We start from the raw sequence: 24,010 nt of genomic DNA on the forward strand, positions 1-24,010 counted from the left end.
TGAGTACCCGGATGTGATTGCTACATCACGACCCCAACTAATCAAATTTGCCCTGAATTTTACAACCCATTAGATAACCACCTAGGAAGAAGTCACGACCCTAGTCCCTTTTAATCATTTGAAAAACTCAAAACCAAAAATATTGTCCTTAGTTTTATACTTGCAAACAATAGAGTAAAGTAGAATTAGAACACCAATCAAGTTTGTGAAAGTGCAATTGGAGTCAAAACTTACAATTAACTTAGATATACACCTAATCCCATATTCTAACTCCCTGTGAATTCGATCCCGACCTTCGTTGGGTTTATTATTGTATCGACCGCCTCACTACTAAATTGTGGTGTGGGTTTGGCCGAGTTCAGCTCCTGACATGAAATGCTTGATACATATATATATATATATATATATAAACTTTTAAAAACATATGCCTCTGTGGGCATCATCATCATCATACCGTACCCGGGCTCGAAGAGGACTCAGTAAAAATGTACCCGGCCATCATAAAGCTTGGTAGAATCGTACCCGGCCACATGGAGCTCGGTAAAACCCAACTGATCAGAGGTTGCATAATAGGTGTTGTACCTAGCCGACTATAGCGCGACTCGGTAGAGTAAAATAGATACATATATATGATGCGTGCTGGACTTATTGGCATCACGTTCTAAACCTTTCTGAGTGACATCAGGTCGTTGCACCTTAGATTAATGCTATGGACATCATACTATCAATATGAACCTCAATAGGATTCAAGAATCATACATACATGCTTAGAATAACTTTATAAGAAAAGAACACTATGGACAACCTTAGTTTCTAGGAGTAGATCCGTTATGAAATAGCGTATCATTTATGTTCGTTTCACTTTTGATCATGCCAAAAGAAATAAGGAAGTGCCTTAACATAACTTAACCCCGTTGAGTCCTTAATACCTTTCAAGCAAATCTTCAAACAACTCCACTCAACCTACCATAGCATAAGGAGATTCAAAATTAGTGCTGAGTAATGACTAAGTCTGTAACTTAAGCTAGTAGCTTGTTTGCGTAAATTCGGGCAGCATCTCCCCTGTAACAAGGGCCTCCTCCAATACCATATACCAACAACAACAACCAGAGCAATACATTAAAAACAAAATCAATAATAGGGTAAAAAATATTTCATTAACAAGTCATCAACATATCACAGCGAGCGGCAAACTTGGATTGAATTCCTTTAGCGCCCTTCAACCCCATTATTATACATTAGTTAACTTAAAAACATGTCCAGCATGATAACAAGTAAAATTAGAAGACTCCCAACCTCTTATTAATCACCTACACTCAAACAACCCAACAATCCAACAACAACAACAAGTACAACTTTCCATAGTTATATTGTCCTTTATCTTCTTATTCACATTACCAATAGCAAGTTCGACATGTAGACAATATATTCATGAAAATAACAGCATAAACAAGTCATTTTTCAAGTTTTCCAACCATTTAAATTTCATGGAAACAACCTTCCCAAAACAGTCCATTAAGAACAATAACATCTCAAAATAATTCGAGTCTTCTCTTGTAGTATCTTGCTCAAATAATGCAACCAACATACAAACAACTTCAAGAACAAGTAATAGATTATTATACATACCTAAACCATAATCAACCACTTGATGTTTCAGCCAAACACAGCCTGCAACTATCCTCAATGACAACATAACCTCAAAGAGGTGTTGTTCTTCACTAGAACTAACTTTTGATGTTGAAATATGGTGTAATCACTTTAGAATCACTTCAAACCCTTATGGTATCTGTTTAGGAGGGTAAGGAGAAGTTTGTAGACGAAGTTGAGTTGAAAATGAGCAAAGAAATAGGCGTCCAAATCGTTTATAAAGTGAAGTAGGTCAACCACCGCCTAAGTGGGTCCCATTGGGAGCTGCTTGTGCTGTCTCGCAAAAATGCGAATATCTCTCTACTCCGATGTTGTATCGACAAACGATTTAATGAGTTAGAAACTAGACTCGTAGATATTTAATTCTATATGTGTATCATCCCTTAATTCCAAGTATATTGGGAGAAAAGCCCAGCTATATTTGACCTAATGTTCAGCACATTATGAATGTAACTTGTGATGACCTTTGCCAACGTTTGTTCCACAACACGCTTGACTTCAAAACGTAACACACGACTATCATACGATGAAAATAACTCATAACATAACATCCTTATCATGTTAAGCAACCTAGTCTCACCCCAAAAGTATATGTTATAACATTCCAAATTTGTCGACTTTTGACGAAACTTATTTTCTTTAATTCGTTTAGCGCCTAAGCTTTTCAACCCTCTTAGTACTTGTTATTCGTGATCTTAAATATTTATAACCTCCAAGGTAACATGATTAACTTACTTTATGTACTTTTAAAGTTGATCTCATTTCTGAGCAAACATCAATTAACTTACGACGTACTCTCACGTACGAAAACATGGGGTGTAACATCATTCCCCCCTTTGGAACATTCGTCCTCGAATGTTGACTGATGCGCTTATCAGTCTTATAACCTATAGCAATTACAAATACTTTAATATTTTCCTTGCCATCTAGGCAACTGTTTTGTGAATAAATCCAAAGGCTATGGTATTCCCACCTTTAGGCCACTTTCTCATACCACAACATGTGGTCGGAATTCTTCCAATTTCGTTAATGTTGCTACCTTATGTCATGCAGCCTCTACGGCTTTGTCCTTGTTTTTGCGCCTATGAGACTCTTATATCCTTTTTCCTCCATCCTTTAGACAATCTCTAAGCCTCACCTTGTGAACATATACAAAACTATGACAAGCTGTCCCTCTAGACATCTATCGGTGTACTGAACTCCTTCGCTTGGTACTTTGTTGAACTTACGACTATTACTATATCTTGTTTCATAGCCTCGGTTATCTAAGCTTATGGCTTTACTACAACTATGTAGGTTATACTGTACCATAACACTTACTTCGATTCATTATTATCGAGGTCTGCTACCCAACTCCAGGTTACTCTCTCGTTGCTTATCCTATATGTATAAATCTAAGTCATTTAATGCTTCCTCATTACTGTTCATCTTAATAATGAAGTCCTAATCTCATCTCATACTTTGTAAATTTTATCCATCCATTGTTGATTCACCTTAAAGTTGATCCATAATCTACCACTGATAACTTGAAACCTCTTACGTAATACATTATCACTAGGGCTCACGTTGCATCGGGGAACATTTGAAGTGATTTGCTTTATCCAACTAAGGACAATACTATACTTCAATAACTATATTTCATAGCATCCCAACATGATTCATCTTATGGGGGTATTCTAATCATGTGCAATTCATGAAATCCCTTTTCTTTAAATCATTACTCAATCAAAGGCATAAACTCCATCCTCTTATCTATCACAATTACACCCTTATTCTACTACTAGGAAAGCATTCCATCTCTTCTAAATGCACTTAGTCTTAGACTCCTCCGAGTTCATTCAGGGTATACTAAGCTTTCTATAACTTATGAAAACTATCAAATATCGTGTTGGGCTTAATCTTGAGGCCTTACCTATTCTCGTCACCTTCCCACTCACCTTTTCTTATCTATACTCCTATCTACCTATTACCTTGTCAGTCTACCATACTTTATCTTGCTACCTGCACATATCTATTTATACTACTCGCAACCTTCGTTTAACTTGCTAGCACCATAGATTTCCTTTCGTGCCTTCTCAGTTGTCTTTCAATGTAAGCAATTACTTTTCCTTGTCGTTTTGCCACTAGCTGCATGAATGCTTGGATTATCTTAGTGCCCACAAATACTAAAATTTCCTGTAACTCATATGATCTCAAATATCACCTATGAAAAAACATTTCTTGTTCATTAGCCATGATAGGTGCCACTTTCTTATGGAGTGTATACAATATTGCAGTGAGACTGTTGTTATAATATCATTTCCTCTTTAGGTCACTATGCTTAGGTTGAAACCTTCTTCCTTATTTCCTCGGCTAGTCTCTCATGGTAGTACTTAGGGGAGATCCTCTGACTCTTGTAAAGCTGCAAGCTTATTACACTATATACTCGAAGAAATTTTTGATGATCTCACTCGCTTATAATTATCCTTAGTTACTTACCTTCGCGTCCTTGTGCTCGTAGGGTTGCTTCTGTACTGAAATTTTGACTATCTCCCTAGTGGCACTTTATTTTATTTCTGTAACACTTATTAACTACCCCAACTCCTAGCTGAATATTTCTCAAGGATCACAATGTCATCATATCTGTGAGATTGAATTCTCTACGTTGGGTTTCACTACGTTTATCTTTTAGATCTATTAATTTATCTATATCCTCTTGTCTAGACATAACTAGGCTCTTCCTAAATCAACTACTAACCACTCGTTGGTCCATTCTCATGTCTATATTCTGTGTAATCTCTCTTGGGTTATGTCCTTTGTCTTAACTTACCCCTCGCACTGGCTCCTTATGTGTAAAGTGTCCATTCACACTTATTTATCAATAACATCCTAGCCGGGAACTCTTACTTCCTCTCCCCGACATCGTGCTTGCATAATGTTCTGGATTCGTATCAAATCTGTAGGATCCGAATAAATACAATCTCATTCCTTTCACTTTTTAACCGCATTCGTCTTTTACCATTCCCTAATTACCTCATCATCTTAGGTGTCTTTTCACATCTTCACGAAATCTTACTCTCCTTGCGGTAACCCTTCTGTACCAGGGATAACTGAATTTCTTATGCACGAAGGTGACACCTAGTGTAACTGGCACACTTAGTACCTTAAGCTTAACTCTGCTCACAGTGCTTGTTTTAGGGAAGCGTCTTCCTAAATGAACTTTAAAGGTTATTCTTTTGTTGTCCATTCTATTATTGCCGGAATTCTATCTCTGAAATTCTCATGATGCCGACTATTATAAAATCCTTCGGTCGCTAATTCATGTTCAGTTTATCTTGTTAACTAGCACATACTGATTTCTATTACTCCAGGGGTCTAACTTTTCCTTCTAGTAATCACGTTGGAGTCACCAACTTATTTCTCAAAATGACGACATGACCTTTGGCATATACTCTTTTATTGTCTCTGTCCTATACTATTTTATTGTCTCAAGGCCTGTCACCTCTTGTCTTTTCCTTCACATGACTATAGACTGTGTCATCCTGTCATATTTTGATTTACCGTTATCAACCATTTATCACATCTTACTCATAATACTTCATTTACTCTCTTCTTATTCTCATGCTAATATTTCTGTCTATCACTTTATTCTGAAAACTTCAACAAATTATTATTTAACGTTTAGCTCCCCTTGCTTCACCTCACAGGCTCTTCGGGTAGCCTAACATTCTTTTTTTTTCTAGGGGCCGGAGTCATACTAAGGTAAATATTTATCCCTTCTAGGATTCCACTCCCTATCTTCTAGTGTTCATATATGACTGTACTATTCTAGAGTGCACCATCTGGGTGTCTCAGAAGGAGACTATTACCACGTTTAAAATATCCTTCGGAAATGTCAGCTAACGTTAACAATCCATCAACCATTTTGGGTTACACTAACCCTAGCTAGATCCTGATATCCCATCCTTATCTTAAACTATATCTGTTAGATCCCATAGGGCATAACTGATATGGGTGTTATCAAGTGTATATATCTTTGTTACTGTTGAAAGTAACTCAGAATGCTTATATTTCTCTGCCTACATTTTAAATATTGATAATATTCACTAACTAGATACCTCGTATCCTTCTTCACATTGCTTCTTTTACTTGTTGAAACTTGTATCTATCTTGTGATTCTCTCGTTGCTTTTTACCATATGGGTGGATCGATATTCATGCCTTAGGGCTCCTTATCAAGAAGCTTACACGTCTTAGTACACACATGATCTGCTGAAGACTTTACATTTACTCATCATAAGCATGATGCAAAATTGAGTTCCTCTTACTTAACTGTTCCACAACCACATTCAATCTCTTACCAACTGTTTTGTTGGATATAGGTATCGTTCTATTATGAATAAAATAGTATTTAGGAGTTTGAATTATGACAATTGAGCTCTACCACACGATCTAGAGTGACGGTTCTAAATGCCCTGTAGCCTCCTGCTTATAAGTGTGGTGCACAACACACCCATAAACAAGACTCTACTAGACACATCTTGTATACTCCCTAGGACAGAACTGCTTTGATACCAGTTTTGTCACGACCCAATCGGAGGGCCACGATGGGCACCCGGTGCCTTACTCAATCGAGTACCAACATAACGTATCTTTCATATCACACCATCATAGGTAAATGGGCCAGAAGGGCCATCATGAGATAACGAGAATAAAACATAAGGGAATACTAGACATAGGACAACCCAACATGATATAGAAACTTATACATGTGACATACGGGCCTATAAGTCCGACATAATCATTTGTATACTCAAAACATATGCCGGCAAGGCCATACAAGTATCCATATACATGACATACGTCTACAATTCTCTAAGAGTACATAAATATCATAAAGGTCATGACAAGGTCCCGCCATACCAATCAATACATGTCCAGATATACTGACCAAATAGGCAACTCCGAAGCAAGTGGAGTGTACCCACACCTTCCGCTGATCTGATAGCCTACTAGGAGAACTGTCAACCTGTCTATCGGGACCTGCGGGCATGAAACGCAGTGTCCCCAGGAAAAATGGACTTCAGTACTAATAAAGTACCGAGTATGTATGGCAGGGTATAATAAATAAGAACAGTAATGTAAAGAGAGATAGAGGAGATAAAACTTGTAGCATCGGAGTGCTTCTGAGGGCTACTGACATGAAATGCATGATACACATACACACACACACACACACACATATATATATATATATATATATATATATATATATATATATTATACATAAACTTTTTAAAACATATGCCTCTGTGGGCATCATCGTTATATCGTACCCGACCTCGAAGAGGACTAGGTAAAAATGTATCCGGCTGTAAGGCCCCGTAAATTTTTTCCTAAAAACCCGAATTCCATAATGACAAAGTAGGCGTAGAGGTCCATTCTGTGGCCGCATAACCACTCTGCGGAACGCAAACTGGTCGCAGAGTGGGGCATATTTCTGGGGCATTTTTGATGCCCAATTTTGCGGCCATTATGCGACAGCATAACCGTTTCACAGGCCGCATCCTTGTCGCATATCCCGCCTTGGGATTTTTTTTGGAGGGAGGTTATGTAGTGCACTATGCGACTGCAGAACCGTTCTGCGGTACATTATGCGATCGCAGAATAGTTCTGCGGACCGCATAGTGACCGTAGACCAGGTCAGTTTCTTTCTAGCTCTGGCACCCATTTTTGCGGTCATTTTGCGGATCGCATGATCACTCTGCGGTCGCATAAGTGACCGCAGAACCTGTTTCGGAGCTTCAGTTTTGGGGTTTTTAAAACCGACCCTATTCCGTTAAAACATACCCCATAGACTATTTTGATCATATTTTCTAATATTTTTAGAGTGAGAAAGAGGGTCATAGTGGGAGAAGTGATCTTCATCACATTTCTCTTCAATTATCACTTAAATCTTGAAGATTATCAAGAGAGGCACCTAGGTCTTCTTCCTAAGATGTAAGATTCTATCACCCAAACTCTTAATTTCAAAATGTAAGTAGAATGGGCCATTAGTAAGGTAATTCATGGGGATGGGAGTTCTTACCTTGCATGCATGTGTTCCTATGGTATGTGGGAAAGTTGTGAGTTAAAGATAGAAAAGAATGGGGGGTGGGTTGGTGGAGTATTTCACAAAAAGGGCCTTAAAATATTGGTGCACACCTAGTGTTTGATAATATGCTCAAATGAGCTAAAACCATGATCATCTTCCTAATTGTGGTTCAATTTGTTATATTTCTAAAATAGATTGAAGTTGCTAAGAATTTAGGATCATTTTAGAGTTTAAGAAGCTCAATTGAGGTATGTTGGCTAAACCCCCTTCTTCTTAGAATCGAATCCCACAGTATTCATGTAATTGGAGTAAGTCCTTGATCATTATTGAATTGGCTTTTCCTAATGTGGTTGTGTTGAAGGATGTTAGTTCAATGTTTATGCTAAATGCTTCATCATGTCATCTTGCCATTTGGGAATATGTTCAAAAATGTGGAATATGTGATAGGAATGTTAAGACTTCATGTCAAGACTAAAATAAAGGTTGTTATGCCAAATTGTATGAAAGGCCTCTATGTGCCTAAGATTTCCCAAATCGCTCATATGTGAATTAATTTCTTGAATGGGAAGCCCTATTGATGTTGATAATGATAATTATATTTGAAGGTGGAAAAGGGAACTGGAACTATGAAATACGGCCAAGTGCCAAGAATGACTTTGTAATAGTAATCACTAGTGCCAATGAACTGAATGTATATGAAAGAAGTTCGATGTCAGATGATTGACTGAAGAAGGTAATGTCTCAAATGAGATGGCCTAGCCAATCAGACCGAGATCGGACTCCGTGTAAGAACACGATGGTATTGTGGATGAAATTATGGTAATGGCTCAAATAAGATGGCCTAGCCATTCGGGTCGTGATCGGACGCCATGCCGCACACATGGTGATATTGTGCTGGAAATTATAATGAAATTGTGAGAATGTCTCAAATGCTATGGCCTAGCCGATCGGGACGAGATCGGACTCCGTGTAAGAATACGGAGGTATTGTGAATTGTGGAATATTGGTGCTAAAGATCACTCAACCTAATAATATGGAAATTGACTTGAAAACGTATATGATCCTTAACTTGTTGTTTTAATATTATTTGAAGCCTTATTGAATTCTTGATTGTTCCTCTTGCATTATTATTCATTCTACTGAGTTGGTGTTTAGATTTACATACTAGTGTTATTCGACGGTACTAACATCCCTTTTGCACCCAGCCGATTCTATGATATGAGTGGTCGCCAGAGTGCAGAGGCTTCTCCAGATGTCGTCACAGGTATATTGATTGTCCAAACTTATGATGTATATGCCCTTATTGATCCCGGTTCCACCTTGTCCTATGTTACCCCTTATGTTTCTATGGAATTTGGGATAGAACCGGAACAGCTTTCTGAGTCGTTCTCTGTATCTACTCCCGTTGGCGAGTCTATTGTGGTCACACAAGCTTATAGGGGTTGTGTTGTCACGGTATGTGGTCGGGACACCGTGGCCGATCTCATTGAATTGGGGATGGTTGATTTTGATCTAATTATGGGAATGGATTGGCTTTATTTATTTTGCTAAGCTCGACTGCCGAACTAGAACTGTGAGGTTTGAATTTCCTAATGAGCTAGTTGTTGAGTGGAAGGGGGATAATGTGTTACCAAAGGGTAGGTTTATTTCTTACCTTAAGGCCACAAAGATGATTAACAAAGGGTGTATCTATCATTTGGTCCGGGTTACGGACACCGACGTTGAGGCGCCTACACTCGAGTTTGTGCCCGTTGTGAATGAATTTCCAGAGGTCTTTCCTGATGAACTCCCTGGGATTCCACCAAACAGGGAGATTGATTTTGGGATTGATGTGATACCAGACACGCATCCTATATCTATTCCGCCCTGCAGAATGGCACCAGCAGAATTAAAGGAACTAAAGGAATAACTAAAGGATTTGTTAGAAAAGGGTTTCATCCGACCGAGTGTGTCACTATGGGGCGCACCAGTTTGCTTTGTAAGGAAGAAAGATGGATCACTGAGGATGTGTATTGACTACCGGCAGCTCAACAAAGTCACAATCAAAAACAAATACCCACTACCAAGAATAGACGATTTGTTTGACCAGTTACAGGGTGCTAGATACTTCTCCAAAATTGATTTATGATCCGGGTATCACCAACTGAAGATCAGGGAGCAGGATATTCCGAAAACAGCTTTTAGGACCCGATATAAGCATTTTGAATTTCTGGTGATGTCTTTTGGGCTAACAAATGCCCCATCGGCTTTCATGGATCTTATGAATCGGGTTTTCTGGCCTTTCCTCGACTCCTTTATGATAGTGTTCATTGACGATATTCTTGTGTATTCACGAGGTCGGGAGGACCATGCCGGTCATCTTAGAGCATTGTTGCAGACTCTTCATTAGCACCAATTGTATGCGAAGTTTTCAAAGTGTGAATTTTTGCTCGAATCTGTCACATTCTTGGGTCATGTTGTCTCTAGAGAAGGAATCAAGGTTGATCCTCAAAAAATTTCAGCAGTAAAGAATTGGCCTAGACCTACAACACCCACCGAGATTCGCAGTTTCTTGGGCTTAGCAGGATATTACAGGAAGTTTGTGGAAGGGTTCTCTATTGTTGCCTCTCCGTTGACTAAATTGACTCAGAAAGCAGTTAAGTTCCAATGGTCCGATGCTTGTGAAAGGAGCTTCCAAGAGTTGAAATCGAGATTGACTATAGTGCCGGTATTGACCTTGCCATAGGGTACATATGAATTTGTGGTATATTGTGATGCTTTAAGAATTGGGCTTGGGTGTGTGTTAATGTAAAACAGAAAGTTATAGCATATGCTTCTAGGAAACTCAACAATCATGAAAAGAATTATCCAACACATGACTTAGAACTTGCGACGGTGGATTTTGCATTAAAAATTTGGTATCACAATTTGTATGGGGTCCATGTGGATGTATTCACGGACCACAAGAGTCTTCAATATATTTTCAAACAAAAAGAGTTGAATCTGAGGCAAAGAAGATGGCTTAAGTTACTTAAGGATTACGACATCGATATTCTATATCACCCGGGGAAAGCCAATATTGTGGAGGATGCTCTTAGCCGGAAATCTATGGGTAGTTTAGCACACTTCGAGGTATATCAAAACCATTGGCCAAGGAAGTCCATCGATAGGCTAGTTTGGGAGTTCGTCTTGCGGACTCTAGTGAAGGAAGGGTAATTGTGCAAAATAGGGTCGAATCATTGCTTGTTGTGGAGGTCAAAGAGAAGCAATACAACGATCTATCTTTGGTTCAATTGAAGGAGGGGATTCAAAAACATACGACTAAGGCTTTTGCTCTTGGCATGGATCATGGTACACTAAGGTACCAAGGGCGTCTATGTGTTCCGAATATAGATGGTCTCCGGGAAAGAATCATGACCGAAGCTCACGCTTCTAGGTATTTCGTGCATCCAGGTTTTACAAAGATGTATCACGACCTCAAGGAAGCCTATTAGTGGAATGAAATGAAAAGGAATGTGGCGGACTTTGTGGCAAGGTGTCCGAATTATCAGCAAGTGAAGGCCGAACATCAACGGCCTATTGGGTTTGCACAAAACATAGAAATTCCAATGTGGAAGTGGGAAATGATTAATATGGACTTTGTGGTAGGATTACCTTGCACTCTGCGCAAGTTTGACTCAATTTGGGTGACTGTGGACCGACTCACGAAATCAGCTCATTTCTTGCCAGTTAAATCTACCGACACAGCGGAACAGTATGCTCAGTTGTATATCAAGGAAATAGTCAGGCTATATGGCACTCCAGTTTCTATCATTTTCAATCGAGGGGCTCTTCACGACCAATTTTTGGAAGAAATTCCAGCAAGTTTTAGGTACTTAGGTAAATCTTAACGACCAATTTTTGGAAGAAATTCCAGCAAGTTTTAGGTACTTAGGTAAATCTTAGTACAGCCTTCCATCCACAGACCGATAGGCAAACATAGCGGACTATTCAGACGCTTGAGGACATGTTGCGTGCTTGTGTTCTTGATTTCAAGGGTAGCTGGGATGATCATTTGCCACTCATAGAGTTTGCTTATAACAACAACTTTCATGCTAGTATTCATATGGCACCATTGGAGGCATTATATGGTAGGAGATGTAGATCTCCCATTGGGTGGTTCGAGATTGGGGAAGCAGAGTTGATAGGGCCAGACCTTGTACATCAGGCTATGGAAAAAGTTAAGATCATAAAGGAGCGGTTAAAAACTGCTCAGAGTCATCAAAATCCTATTGGATGTTCGTCGCAAAGACTTAGAGTTCAAAAAAGATGATTGGGTATTCTTGAAGGTTTCCCCCATAAAGGGTATTATGCGATTTGGGAAAAAGGGAAAATTGAGTCCGAGGTACATCGGGCTGTACAAAATCATCCAGAGGATCGGTCAGGTGGCGTACAAGCTTGAGCTATCACCCGAGATGTCATTAGTGCATCCAGTATTCCATGTGTCTATGTTGAAGAAGGTAGTTAGAGATCCGTCAGCTATTGTGCCGGTTAAAACTATTGAGGTTAATGAAGAATTGTCATATAAAGAAATTCCGGTTGCCACTCTTGATATACAAGTCAAGAAATTGCCTCCGTGAAAGTGTTATGGCGAAACCAGCAGGTTAAAGAAGCCACTTGGGAGGCCAAGGAAGAGATGAAGAAGAAGTATCCTTACTTATTTGAATAGCTGAGTAATCCTTTTTATGAACTTGTCGCCTACAAATTTTATATCACTTGTTCAGTTAATGTAAAGGTGTTCCTTTTGATTATATGTTATTTACATGAGGTCACAGTTGGTGTTGTATGAGTTATGTTATGTTAATGGTTTATGAATATGTTTTAAGGATGTGTTTCTAGGGCTCTCTGACAGGTGAATAGGCCTAGTTACAAAGGAAACTCTGGTGACATTTTTGGAAATTTAGGGAGTAAGTTAAATTTTGGGTTGCTGGTGTAAGGTATAAAAACTGAGTTGCACAAGGTTCTAATAATGGACCCTGATCCTCATTCGAGGACAAATGATCTTAAGTGGGGGAGAATGTAAGGCCCCGTAAAATTTTTCCTAAAAACCCAGATTTTGTGATGCCAAAGTAGGCGTAGAGGCCGCGGTTCAGACTTTTTGGATTGAACAGTGCGCTGGGGAGTCGAAGGAAAATGTTGGGCAGAAGTACGCATTTCTGCGGTCCATTCTGCGGCCGCAGAACTACTCTGCGGACCGCAAATTGGTCTCAGAGTGGGGCAGATTTCTGGGGCATTTTTTATGCCCAATTTCGCCGCCATTATGCGACCGCATAACCATTTTGCGGGCCGCATCCTTTTCGCATATTCCGCCTTGGGATTTTTTCGGAGGGAGGTTCTGCGGTGCACTATGCAACCGCAGAACCATTCTGCGGTGCATTATGGGACTGCAGAACAGGTCTGTGGGCCGCATAGTGACCGCAGACTAGGTCAGTTTCTTTCCAACTCTGGCACCCATTTTCGCGGTCATTTCGCGGACGGCATAATCTCTCTGCGGTCGCATATGCGATCGTAGAACCTGTTCCAGAGCTTCAATTTTGGGGTTTTAAAACCCGACCCTATTCCATTAAAACACATCCCATATACCATTTTGATCATATTTTCTAATATTTTTAGAGTGAGAAAGAGGGTCCTAGAGGGAGAAGTGATCTTCATCACATTTCTCTTCAATTATCACTTAAATCTTGAAGATTATCAAGAGAGGCACCTAGGTCTTCTTCCTAAGAGGTAAGATTCTATCATCCAAACTCTTAATTTTAAAATGTAACTAGAATGGGCTATTAGTAAGGTAATTCATGGGGATGAGAGTTATTACCTTGCATGCATGTTTTCCTATGGTATGTGGGAAGGTTGTGAGTTAAATATAGAAAAGAATGTGGTGTGGGTTGGTGGAGTCTTTCACAAAAAGGGCCTTAAAACATTGATGCACACCTAATGTTTGATAATATGCTCAAATGAGCTAAAACCATGATCATCTTCCTAATTGTGGTTCAACTTGTTATATTTCTAAAATAAATTGAAGTTGCTAAGAATTCCGGATCATTTTAGAGTTTAAGAAGCTCAATTGAGGTATGTTGGCTAAACCCCCTTCTTCTTAGAATCGAATCCCACGGTATTCATGTAATTGGAGTAAGTCGTTGATCATTATTGAATTGGCTTTTCCTAATGTGGTTGTGTTGAAGGATGTTTGTTCAATGTTTATGATAAATGCTTCATCATATCATCTTGCCATTTGAGAATATGTTCAAAAATGTGGAATTTGTGATACGAATGTTAAGACTTCATGTCAAGACCGAAATAAAGGTTGTTATGCCAAATTGTATGAAAGGCCTCTATGTGCCTAAGATTTCCCAAATTGCTCATATGTGAATTAATGTCTTGAATGGGAAGCCCTATTGATGTTTATAATGATAATGATATTTGAATGTGGAAAAGGGAACTGAAACTATGAAATACGGCCAAGTGCCAAGAATGACTTTGTAATCGTAATCACTAGTGCCAATAAACTGAAGGTAAATGAAAGAAGTTCGATGTCAGATGATTGACTGAAGAAGGTAATGTCTCAAATGAGATGGCCTAGCCGATCGGACCGAGATCGTACTTCGTGTAAGAACACGGTGGTATTATGGATAAAATTGTGGTAATGTCTCAAATAAGATGGCCTAGCCGATTGGGCCGTGATCGGACGCCATGCCGCACATATGGTGGTACTGTGCTGGAAATTGTAATGAAATTGTAATAATGTCTCAAATGATATGGCCTAGCCGATCGGGCCGAGATCGGACTCCGTGTAAGAATACAGAGGTATTATGAATTGTGGAATATTGGTGCTAAAGATCACCCAACCTAATAATAATAATGAAATTGACTTGAAAACATATATGATCCTTAACTTGTTATTTTAATATTATTTGAAGCCTTATTGAATTCTTGATTGTTCCTCTTGCATTATTATTCATTCTACTGAGTTGGTGTTTAGCTTTACATACTAGTGCTATTCGACGGTACTAAAGTCCCTTTTGCCGGGGGCGCTGCATCTTTAAATGGATACAGGTGGTTACATAGCAGACAGTATTGATCACAGATAGTGCTGCATCCTCTTCTCAGCGGACTCGGTGAGCCCCATTTCATTTCGGGATCATGTATTGTACCTTTCGTTTATATTGTGGTCACTTTTGAGGTATAGCCGGGGTCTTGTTGTCGGCACCATCTTGACTCTCTTTTGTATCTTTAGAGGCTCTGTAGATGCAATGTGGGTTGTTTATGGGTGTTGGGAATGTTAAACAAGTATATGATGTGTTTGATCACTTGTTCCACTCAGACTATAAGAATCTGTGTATTTTGAGACTAAAAGGATGAATAGCTAATGAAACGGTTTTGTGTCGTATGTATGAACTCCCTTCCATCTAATAAATGAAATCACGTCTTTTCTTGATCATGGGTGAGTTGGGTAGAAAGTATCTAACAGGCTTGCTCGGCCGGGTTCACTCGGTTGAGCACCGGTCGCGCCTCCCGAAGTTGGGGCATGACACCGGTCATCATAAGGCTCGGTAGAATCGTACCCGGCCACGTGGAGCTCGGTAAAACAAAACTGATTAGTGGATGCATAATAGGTGTCGTACCTGGCCGACTATAGCGCGACTCGGTAGAGTAAAATAGATACATATATATATGATGCATGCTGGACTCATTGGAATCACGTTCAATACCTTTCTGAGTGACATCAGGTCGTTGCACCTTCGATTAACGCTATGTACATCATACCATCAATATGGACCTCAATAGGATTCAAGAATTATACATACATGCTTAGAATAACTTTATAAGGAAAGAACAACATAGACAACCTTAGTTGCTAGGAGTAGATCCATTATGAAATAGCGTATCATTTATGTTCGTTTCACTTTAGATCATGCCAAAAGAAATAAGGAAGTGCCTTAACATATCTTAACCCCGTTGGGTCCTTAATACCTATCAAGCAAATCTTCAAACAACTCCACTCAATCTACCATAGCATAAGGACATTCAAAATTAGTGCTAAGTAAAGGCTAAGTCTGTAACTTAAGCTAGTAGCTTGTTTGCGTAAATTCGGGCAGCATCTCTCCTATAACAAGGGCCTCCTCCAATACCATATATCAATAACAACAACTAAAGTAATACAATAAGAACAAAATCAACAATAGGGTACAAAATATTTCATTAACAAATCATCAATATATCACAACGAGCGGCAAGCTTGGATTGAATCCCTTTAGCGCCCTTCAACCCCATTATCATACATTAGTTAACTTAAAAGCATGTCCAGCATGATACCAAGTAAAATTAGAAGACTCCCAACCTCCTATTAATCACCTACACTCAAACAACCCAACAATCCAACAACAATAACAAGTACAACTTTCCATTGTTATATTGTTCTTTATCTTCTTATTCACAATACCAATAGCAAGTTTGATATGTAGACAATATATTCATGAAAATAACAGCATAAACAAGTCATTTTCCAAGGTTTCCAACCATTTAAAGTTCATGGAAACAACCTTCCCAAAATAGTCCATTAAGAACAATAACATCTCAAACTATTTCGAGTCTTCTCTTGTAGTATCTTGCTCAAATAATGCAACCAACATACAAACAACCTCAAGAACAAGTAATAGAGTATTATACATACCTAAACAATCAGCAACCACTTGAAGTTTCAGCCAAACATAGCCCACAAATATCCTCAATGATAACACAACCTCAAAGAGGTGTTGTTCTTCACTAGAACTAACTTTTGATGTTGAAATATGGTATAATCACTTTGGAATCACTTCAAACCCTTATGGTATCTATTTAGGAGGGTAAGGAGAAGTTTGTAGACGAAGTTGAGTTGAAAATGAGCAAAGAAATAGGCGTCCAAATCGTTTATAAAGTGAAGTAGGTCGACTACCGCCTAAGTGGGTCCCATTGGGAGCTGTTTGCGCGGTCTCGCAAAAATTTGAATATCTATCTTCTCCGATGTCGTATCGACGAACGGTTTAATGCGTTAAAAACTATACTCGTAGATCTTCAATTCAGTATGTGGATCATTACTTAATTGTAAGTATATTGGGATAAAAGCTCATCTACATTTGACCTAATATTCAGCACATTATGAATGTAACTTGTGATGACCTTTGCCAACTTTTGTTCCACAACTCGCTTGACTTCAAAACGTAACACACGACTATCATACGACTAAAATAACTCATAACATAACCTCTTTGTCATGTTAAGCACCCTAGTCTCACCCAAAAAGTACATGTTATAACATTCCAAATTTGTCGACTTTCGACGAAACTTATTTTCTTCAATTCGCTTAGCGTCTAAGCTTTCCAACCCTATTGGTACTTGTTATTCATGATCTTAAATATTTGTAACCTCCAAGGTAACATGATTAACTTACTTTATGTTCTTTTAAAGACGATCTCATTTCTGAGCTTACATCAATTAACTTACGGCGTACTCTCACGTACGAAAATATGGGGTATAATAGCCCCAACATTGCCGTTAGGCAAACCAACAATTAATGCAGAAGTGTAGTATAAATGCTCACCAAAATATCTCCCCAGTAGTTGCGCCCACGCGCCTGTGTGACCACCAAATGTACTTGTCTCAGTACCTGCACAATTAGTATAAAAGTGTAGTATAAGTACGTAAATCAACGCGTACCTAGTAAGTATCTAGTCTAACCTCAAAGAAATAGCGGTGAGGGGTCGACATCAAATGTACTAGTATTCCAATAATTAAAGTACGATAAAAGTAGACAGGTATGAGGCATAGCAAATAAAATCAACGAAAACAAATATATGTGTATAACACGATCCTCAACAGAAGAATAAACACAAAATCCTCAAATAAAGAATATTACCTCGAATGAAATATATATGACAAGTGCTAGGTGTAAACATCAAAAAGTCTGAGTCAAGATACTCATATATGCACTGACTCCCTATCGCAATACTACACACGATTCTGTCGAGGCGAACAACCCGATCCCATAAGAGTGATTGTACAATATCCTATCGTGATCGTACCACCTGCTCCCATAATACCGCGGAGGTCATACAGCCCAATCTATAGATGCATCTCATAATACTGTCGAGGTCGTACAACCCGATCTGTAGAGATATTTTATAATACTGTCGAGATCGTATGGCCCGGTCCATAAAAATAGTCCTAAGGTGTTCAGCCCGATCCCATAAGAATAATAAAATTTTTGACGGGTCATCAGCCCAACTAGTGAATATATGTGCGAGTTATGAAATCAAAACAAAATCGGACAATAAAGTACAACGCGAGAGTAATTCGTAAGAGATAGTATAATTTTCGTGGCTAATATAGTAGCCGCCAAATTTCTAAAATAGTAAGGCTCGATACTTTATGAAAGTTTAATCTCAGGTCAAGCCTACGCGAACGCGAGCCTAACTCTGCGTTCTACAAGTCTTAGAAATTTCTCCTCCGCGATTGCGAATGACCTCACGCGATCGTAGTGAGCAGCCCTCCAATCTAGGCCATCTCCACACAACACTTCGCGATTGTGAGACCTTCTTCGTGATCGCGATGCATATCAGTGACACCAAAAACTAGCAACTGCAAATCAAAGTGAAATAGTCTGAAACCATCCTGAAACACACCTGAGGACCCCGTCCAATCATATCAACAAGTCCCCATACCTTATCCAAACTTATCCAAGGGCTTGAAACGCCACAAATAACATCAAAACCAAGGATCGACGATCAAAATCCTTCTCTTAACTTTCAAACCTTCAAACTTCGCTTAACGCGCCCGGAATCACACTTAGCTATTCCGGATTACGACCAAACTTCACACACAAGTTCCAGACAACTAATTAGACTTATCCAAGGTCTCGGAACACCACCCGGAGTCCGATAACACCAATGTCTACTCCAAGTCAAACTTGGCTAATTCAAAAACCTTCAAAATGCAAACTTCTGACAATAAGTGCCGAATCGCTCCCACACTACCCGATACTCAACCCGAATATATACCCAAGTCTAAAATTACCTTAGGAACCTTCAAATCCTGATTTCGAGGTCATTTACTCTAAAGTCAAATCTTGGTCAACTCTTCCAACTTAAAGCTTCCGAATTGAGAATTATTCTTCCAAATCAACTATGAACCTCTCGAAAATCGAAACCAACCACATATGTGAGTCATAATGCCTAATGCGAGGTCTCAAACCGTTGAACGACATGCTAAAACTCAAAACGACCGATCAGGTCGTTACATTATTGAGGTACACTTGTCCGCATTCTTCGGTATATAAAATCATCTTTAGGCAAATGATTATTGTTTGAGGATTGAGGCGATGAGCAGATCGTTGGATACTCAGATGTTCATTGGGTAGGATCGCCTTCTGATAGACGTTCTATGTTTGGATATTGTGCTTTAGTAGGAGATAATTTGGTGTCTTAGAAGACCAAGAAACAAAATGTGGTTGTTCGGTCTAATGTAGAAGCAGAATATCGAGCAATGGCTACATGTGAGCAAGTTTGGATCAAAAGTTGCTCAAGGAGTTAAAATTTGGTGAGATCAACTATACGGAACTTGTGTGTGATAATCAAGCTACCTTTTACTCCATCCGTTCCAGTTTATGTGAACCTATTTTCTTTTTGGTCTGTTCCAAAAAGAATGACCATTTTCTAAATTTAGAAATAATTTAGTTTAAACTTACAATTCTACCCTTACTTAATGAGAAGCTTTTATAACCACACAAATACTGTGGGCCCTTTTTTAATTTATTTAGGACCACAAATTTTAAAAGTTTTTATTTTATCTTAAACTCCATACTCAGTCAAATAGATTCACGTAAATTAAAACGGAGAAAGTATATTGTATGAACTAAACATATTGAGATTACTATTTTGCGAGAGAGGAGATATTGCTACCATATTTGTAAAGTCTGAATGATGAGCTTGCACATGTTTTCACCAACTATTCTTGTATTAGTTACATGTGGCGTTCTGTAGAAATATAGTAGTTGTCTTTAGACGGTCTCACTTCCCAGTGCTCGTGGAGAGTTGAGGTAGAAAGCATCACTAGGATATGCAATTACAGAAAGTTCAGTCAGTTGACAAGAAAGCATGTGTATAGCCGTATTCATATGGAAAGCGCATCCGCTCTATCCCTTCCTCCTATTCCTCAACAGAGATGAATACCATAATCGGTAAGCCATTTTGAATTTCACTCACTTTTTTCTATTTATTCTATTCGACTTTGGTTGTCTCATAATTCCTTATTGTTGGAAGTCCGACGAAGCCTTTGGCATGGTGGGAAGATAGTGATATAGTTGGTGGAAGAGATGAAGTTGCTGGCGGGACTTGGCTGGCTTGTACTCGCTCCGGAAGAGTGGCTTTCCTTACTAATGTTCGAGAAATCAAATCAAATTCAGACGCCAAGAGTAGAGGAGACCTTCCTGTTCGATTCTTAAAGGTGCTTTCTCAGCAATACCAAGCACTCCACCTGTTTGTTTAATTGCCTGGAGCTTTCTTAGGACTTGTGGGGAACAAATCCCCGTTACAAGTGTATACAAAAGTGGGGAATCTTATAAATCTGCTGGGAGCTTTCAAATCCCTCTGTCCGTTTTAGGTGTTTCTTAACTCTTGGAATATAGCCTAAGCACGTTTCTGGTTATGCATCCTTTTGTTTCTAATTAGTGAATTCACTGTTGATATTGCCCTTGCCTTAGTACTTTCCAGATTCTAATGAAATTTTCTGAACTTGGTAAAACTACAGCCTCTTAGGTACTTCCGGTGTGAAATATATTTTTGTGGGTTTGTAATTACAGAGTGATAAGAGCCCACATGATTTTTCGGAGCAACTTTTGAGAGAAGCTGGTCAATATAATGGGTTTAATTTGATAGTAGCTGATCTTTGTTCGATGACAATGGTTTATATAACCAACCGACCAAAAGACAGCGGTATGTCCGTGACTGAGGTTTCAGCTGGTATTCATGTTTTATCAAATGCAGCACTTGATACTCCCTGGCCTAAGGTAACAAATTGCTCTGCTTCATCATGGTCTTCTTCTTGATGATTTTGTTAGATTATTGACGCTTAAACCTGCACTGCAAGGCTGTGCTTATGGATATACCTTCCGTGGTCTCAAAGCTTTTATGTAGCACTCAAAAAGGCACATGTCTTGAAAGAAAATTTAGGCCAACAAAGAAAACAAGTTGAATTGATGATGGGGTCATTTAAGAACATAGGCTGACGGAGTTAAGTCGTATTGAGGGAATCGTTTTGTCTCAATCAATCAAGAATGCCTCAACCGGATAAATTCACTTATTTCACATCGTATCTAGCGCAGATCGTATCCAGCCCACTTGAACAATTTGAAATAATCTCATTGATTTCTATGAAACTAGGAAACTTATATTTCTCATTCACAGATCCATCTTTGTTTATGCCTAACTCCCAGTTTGGTCCTACTTTTGGTTTATTTCTTACTCTTGGCAATCTTTGGTAGAGCTTATTTATGATGTCGTGCTGAACCCGGTAAACAAACAAATAGGTGGTCTAAAATCATTTAATGCTGATTATAACAAATCTAATGCTGCTGATGACTATTTTCTGTTTATCAGTTGAGCTCCAAGACTCCGAGGACATTATCAGTTAGGCTTGACATGATTTACAAAAAGATACCGATAATTATTTTGGAGGAGAGTAAATACCCTAGATTAACAATATCTATTCATTCTACAGTTTCTGGCCTATACTAATTCCACTCTCTCGCTTTTGGGTATCGTCAATATAACAATTAAAGATGCAATACAATGGTCTATAGCAACTTTCTGGGCAAGTGTTTTAGTGTTTTCATAGTGGGGAGAGGTGACCAGTTTGTGAGGCAGTTAGATTGTGTTAAATCAAACATAACTAGTCAAAGTAAAATATTCTTCTGGAGGTAGAAAGAATATGCAATGTTCCTGAAATTAAATGTTTGGTTTATGCTGTCGATCATTGAGATATACAGGTCTACCTCACATAGATGGAAAAGAGATTGACGAAAAAAGGATTAGGCCATGGATATCACAAATTTATTTTAGCTACATGCAATTCTGGTAAAAGGAGATTCACTACCTAGATTAAGGGACAACTTTTATCAATTTATGATTAAGAAACTCACCTTGAGATCGTGATAAATAGTTTTAGGAGCTCCTCTATGGTGTGACAAAACTTGATAAATCTTAAACAGAATCAACTAAGAAGTTCTAAGAGCAATAAATCAGTTCAGAAAGTGACAAGTGCTGCAATTTCACGTATCTACGTGAACATAGTCACAACATTTCATATGGAAAATGTTTTTCGTCGTCGCATACTTAATGCTCTCTTAAACTTCCTTTCTTTGATAACATAGACCGTTAATCTAGGAGGAAAAATAGTGCAGAAAAATTTGGTAAAAGAGTTTATATCTATAACTGCTCTACAGATGGCTGTTTAGACCCATTAATACTATGTCAATCTCTCATCCCAAGACCAAAAGGGGGTTATGGAAAAAGAAGTGAAAACAAAGATCCGTACCCCTAGCTTTATTGAAGCCCTTCAACTTAAATGTAAAATCTTACCTTTCTTAACATGTTGTTGATTGGAACTGGTCTTACTTCTGATGTGGGAGAATTTGAACACACTGCATTCTCATTGTTTTTCTAACTTGCAAGTTGCAACTCAGAGTTTAAGTCATAATACTGAGAGCGTTTATCCTAATGCTTTAGGCTTCTATCAGTTGCTGTCAAGTGCTTTTGCTTGTTGTCAAAGCACTTGACAACAAGCAAATGATTATTAAGAGTGCCGTCGGAGTTGGATTCTCTTTTATGTTGCTGCTTTCATTCTTTTGTCTTTTCCAGTGGTTCAGTGAGTGATAGTTGCCTAAGATTGTTAAAAGTGCCTTTGCCTCCATATTCTAAATTTCAAATTTGCAGTCTCAACGGCTGGAGTGCAGTTTCAAGCAATTATTAGATGAATATGGTGAAGCTGAAATTCCAATAGGACGGGCAGCTGAAAGAATAATGAGAGACGTGTCTAAAGAAGACAGCAACCTGCCAGGCATCTACCCTCCTGATGCCATATTCGTTGATACTAAAACCTCTATGGTATTGTGTTTACACCCCTCTTGTTTTCAGCTTAAGGAAGTGCACATGTATTTGCCTGTTTCATTTTGATTAATTTTGCTTTCTAACGGCCGGTGCATAGGGGCGTTATGGCACAAGAAGCACTTCTTCTCTGGCAGTGAGGAGTTCCGGTGAGGTAACATTTTATGAACTGTCTCTTGAGAAGGATGTATGGAAGGAGCAGCAGATGACCTTTATGATTGAGAAAATGATAGAAGGTGTTGATTCTGTATCCTAAGAAGTTCTTCAAACATGAACTACCAAGATCCAAACAAGACAATGTTTGTGATCTTTCCCATGGATAAAGCGGCAGAGTTATCTTCCTCTGTCTTAAATCTGCATAATCAAGTAATACTTCAGTTATCCTACCGTTGAGTAATCATTCGTGTCTCTTACTCCAGGACCTCCTTGCACAGTCTGCTACGGAAGATGAGGCGGTTCTGCCTATTAAGAGCATCATATTAAGTGTATATTTAAATCTTAGTCAATGGTATTTGTCATCTGCAGTCTAGGCAAACAACTGTATTATTGACGCATTTACTAGTATGTTAGATGAACAGTGAAGTGCTTCATTTTGCTACTATCACGGTTCCTCAATTATATTGATTCTGTGATGGTAAATATATGTGAGCTACGTTATAGTTTATATTCAGGTGAAAATGCAGCAATTGTTTGGGTGTCGATTTTAGACATAATAATCATCTTAAAAGAGCAACATAGACGTATTACTTATTTATTTGCATTTTTCCCGCAGAAGGAAAAGACTTAGGTAGTCCCTTCTGTATGCCTATCGGAGTAATTTTTATTCCTTATCTATACTAGTGAGTAGTGAATATAAAATATCTCTTATCTTTGTAAAAGAGGACAACTTTGATCTAACCCTTAACGTGGTTTATAAAACTGACGCTAAAGGAAACAAAGGTTACGTCAATTATTAAGCTAAATGTAAAGAAGACAGAAAACATTACTGATACGCGGGAGCAGGGAAAATCCTTAATATCGTCGTTCTTCCAATTTCCTCTAATGTGCAGAATTTTTGCTTTAATTTTTCTTTCTGGTTGTTGCTTTTTATCATAGGTTGATTTTGGGTCCTTTATATTTTTTATTTTATTTCCAAATAG

General features: G+C 38.6%; 1 protein-coding gene across 1 annotated transcript; it reads left to right on the forward strand.

Annotated features, from left to right (window-relative positions):
• Window positions 1-19,671: 19,671 nt before the first annotated feature.
• LOC104105719 (uncharacterized) lies at window positions 19,672-23,604 on the forward strand. Its single transcript, XM_009614105.4, has 5 exons — window positions 19,672-19,948; window positions 20,031-20,214; window positions 20,570-20,776; window positions 22,701-22,871; window positions 22,972-23,604. Exons 1-5 carry the CDS (start codon window positions 19,866-19,868, stop codon window positions 23,125-23,127), a joined length of 801 nt encoding a protein of 266 aa, XP_009612400.1. The 5' UTR covers window positions 19,672-19,865; the 3' UTR covers window positions 23,128-23,604.
• Window positions 23,605-24,010: the final 406 nt, after the last annotated feature.

Source organism: Nicotiana tomentosiformis, chromosome 5 (genome assembly GCF_000390325.3).
Source record: "Nicotiana tomentosiformis chromosome 5, ASM39032v3, whole genome shotgun sequence".
NCBI lineage: Eukaryota > Viridiplantae > Streptophyta > Magnoliopsida > Solanales > Solanaceae > Nicotiana > Nicotiana tomentosiformis.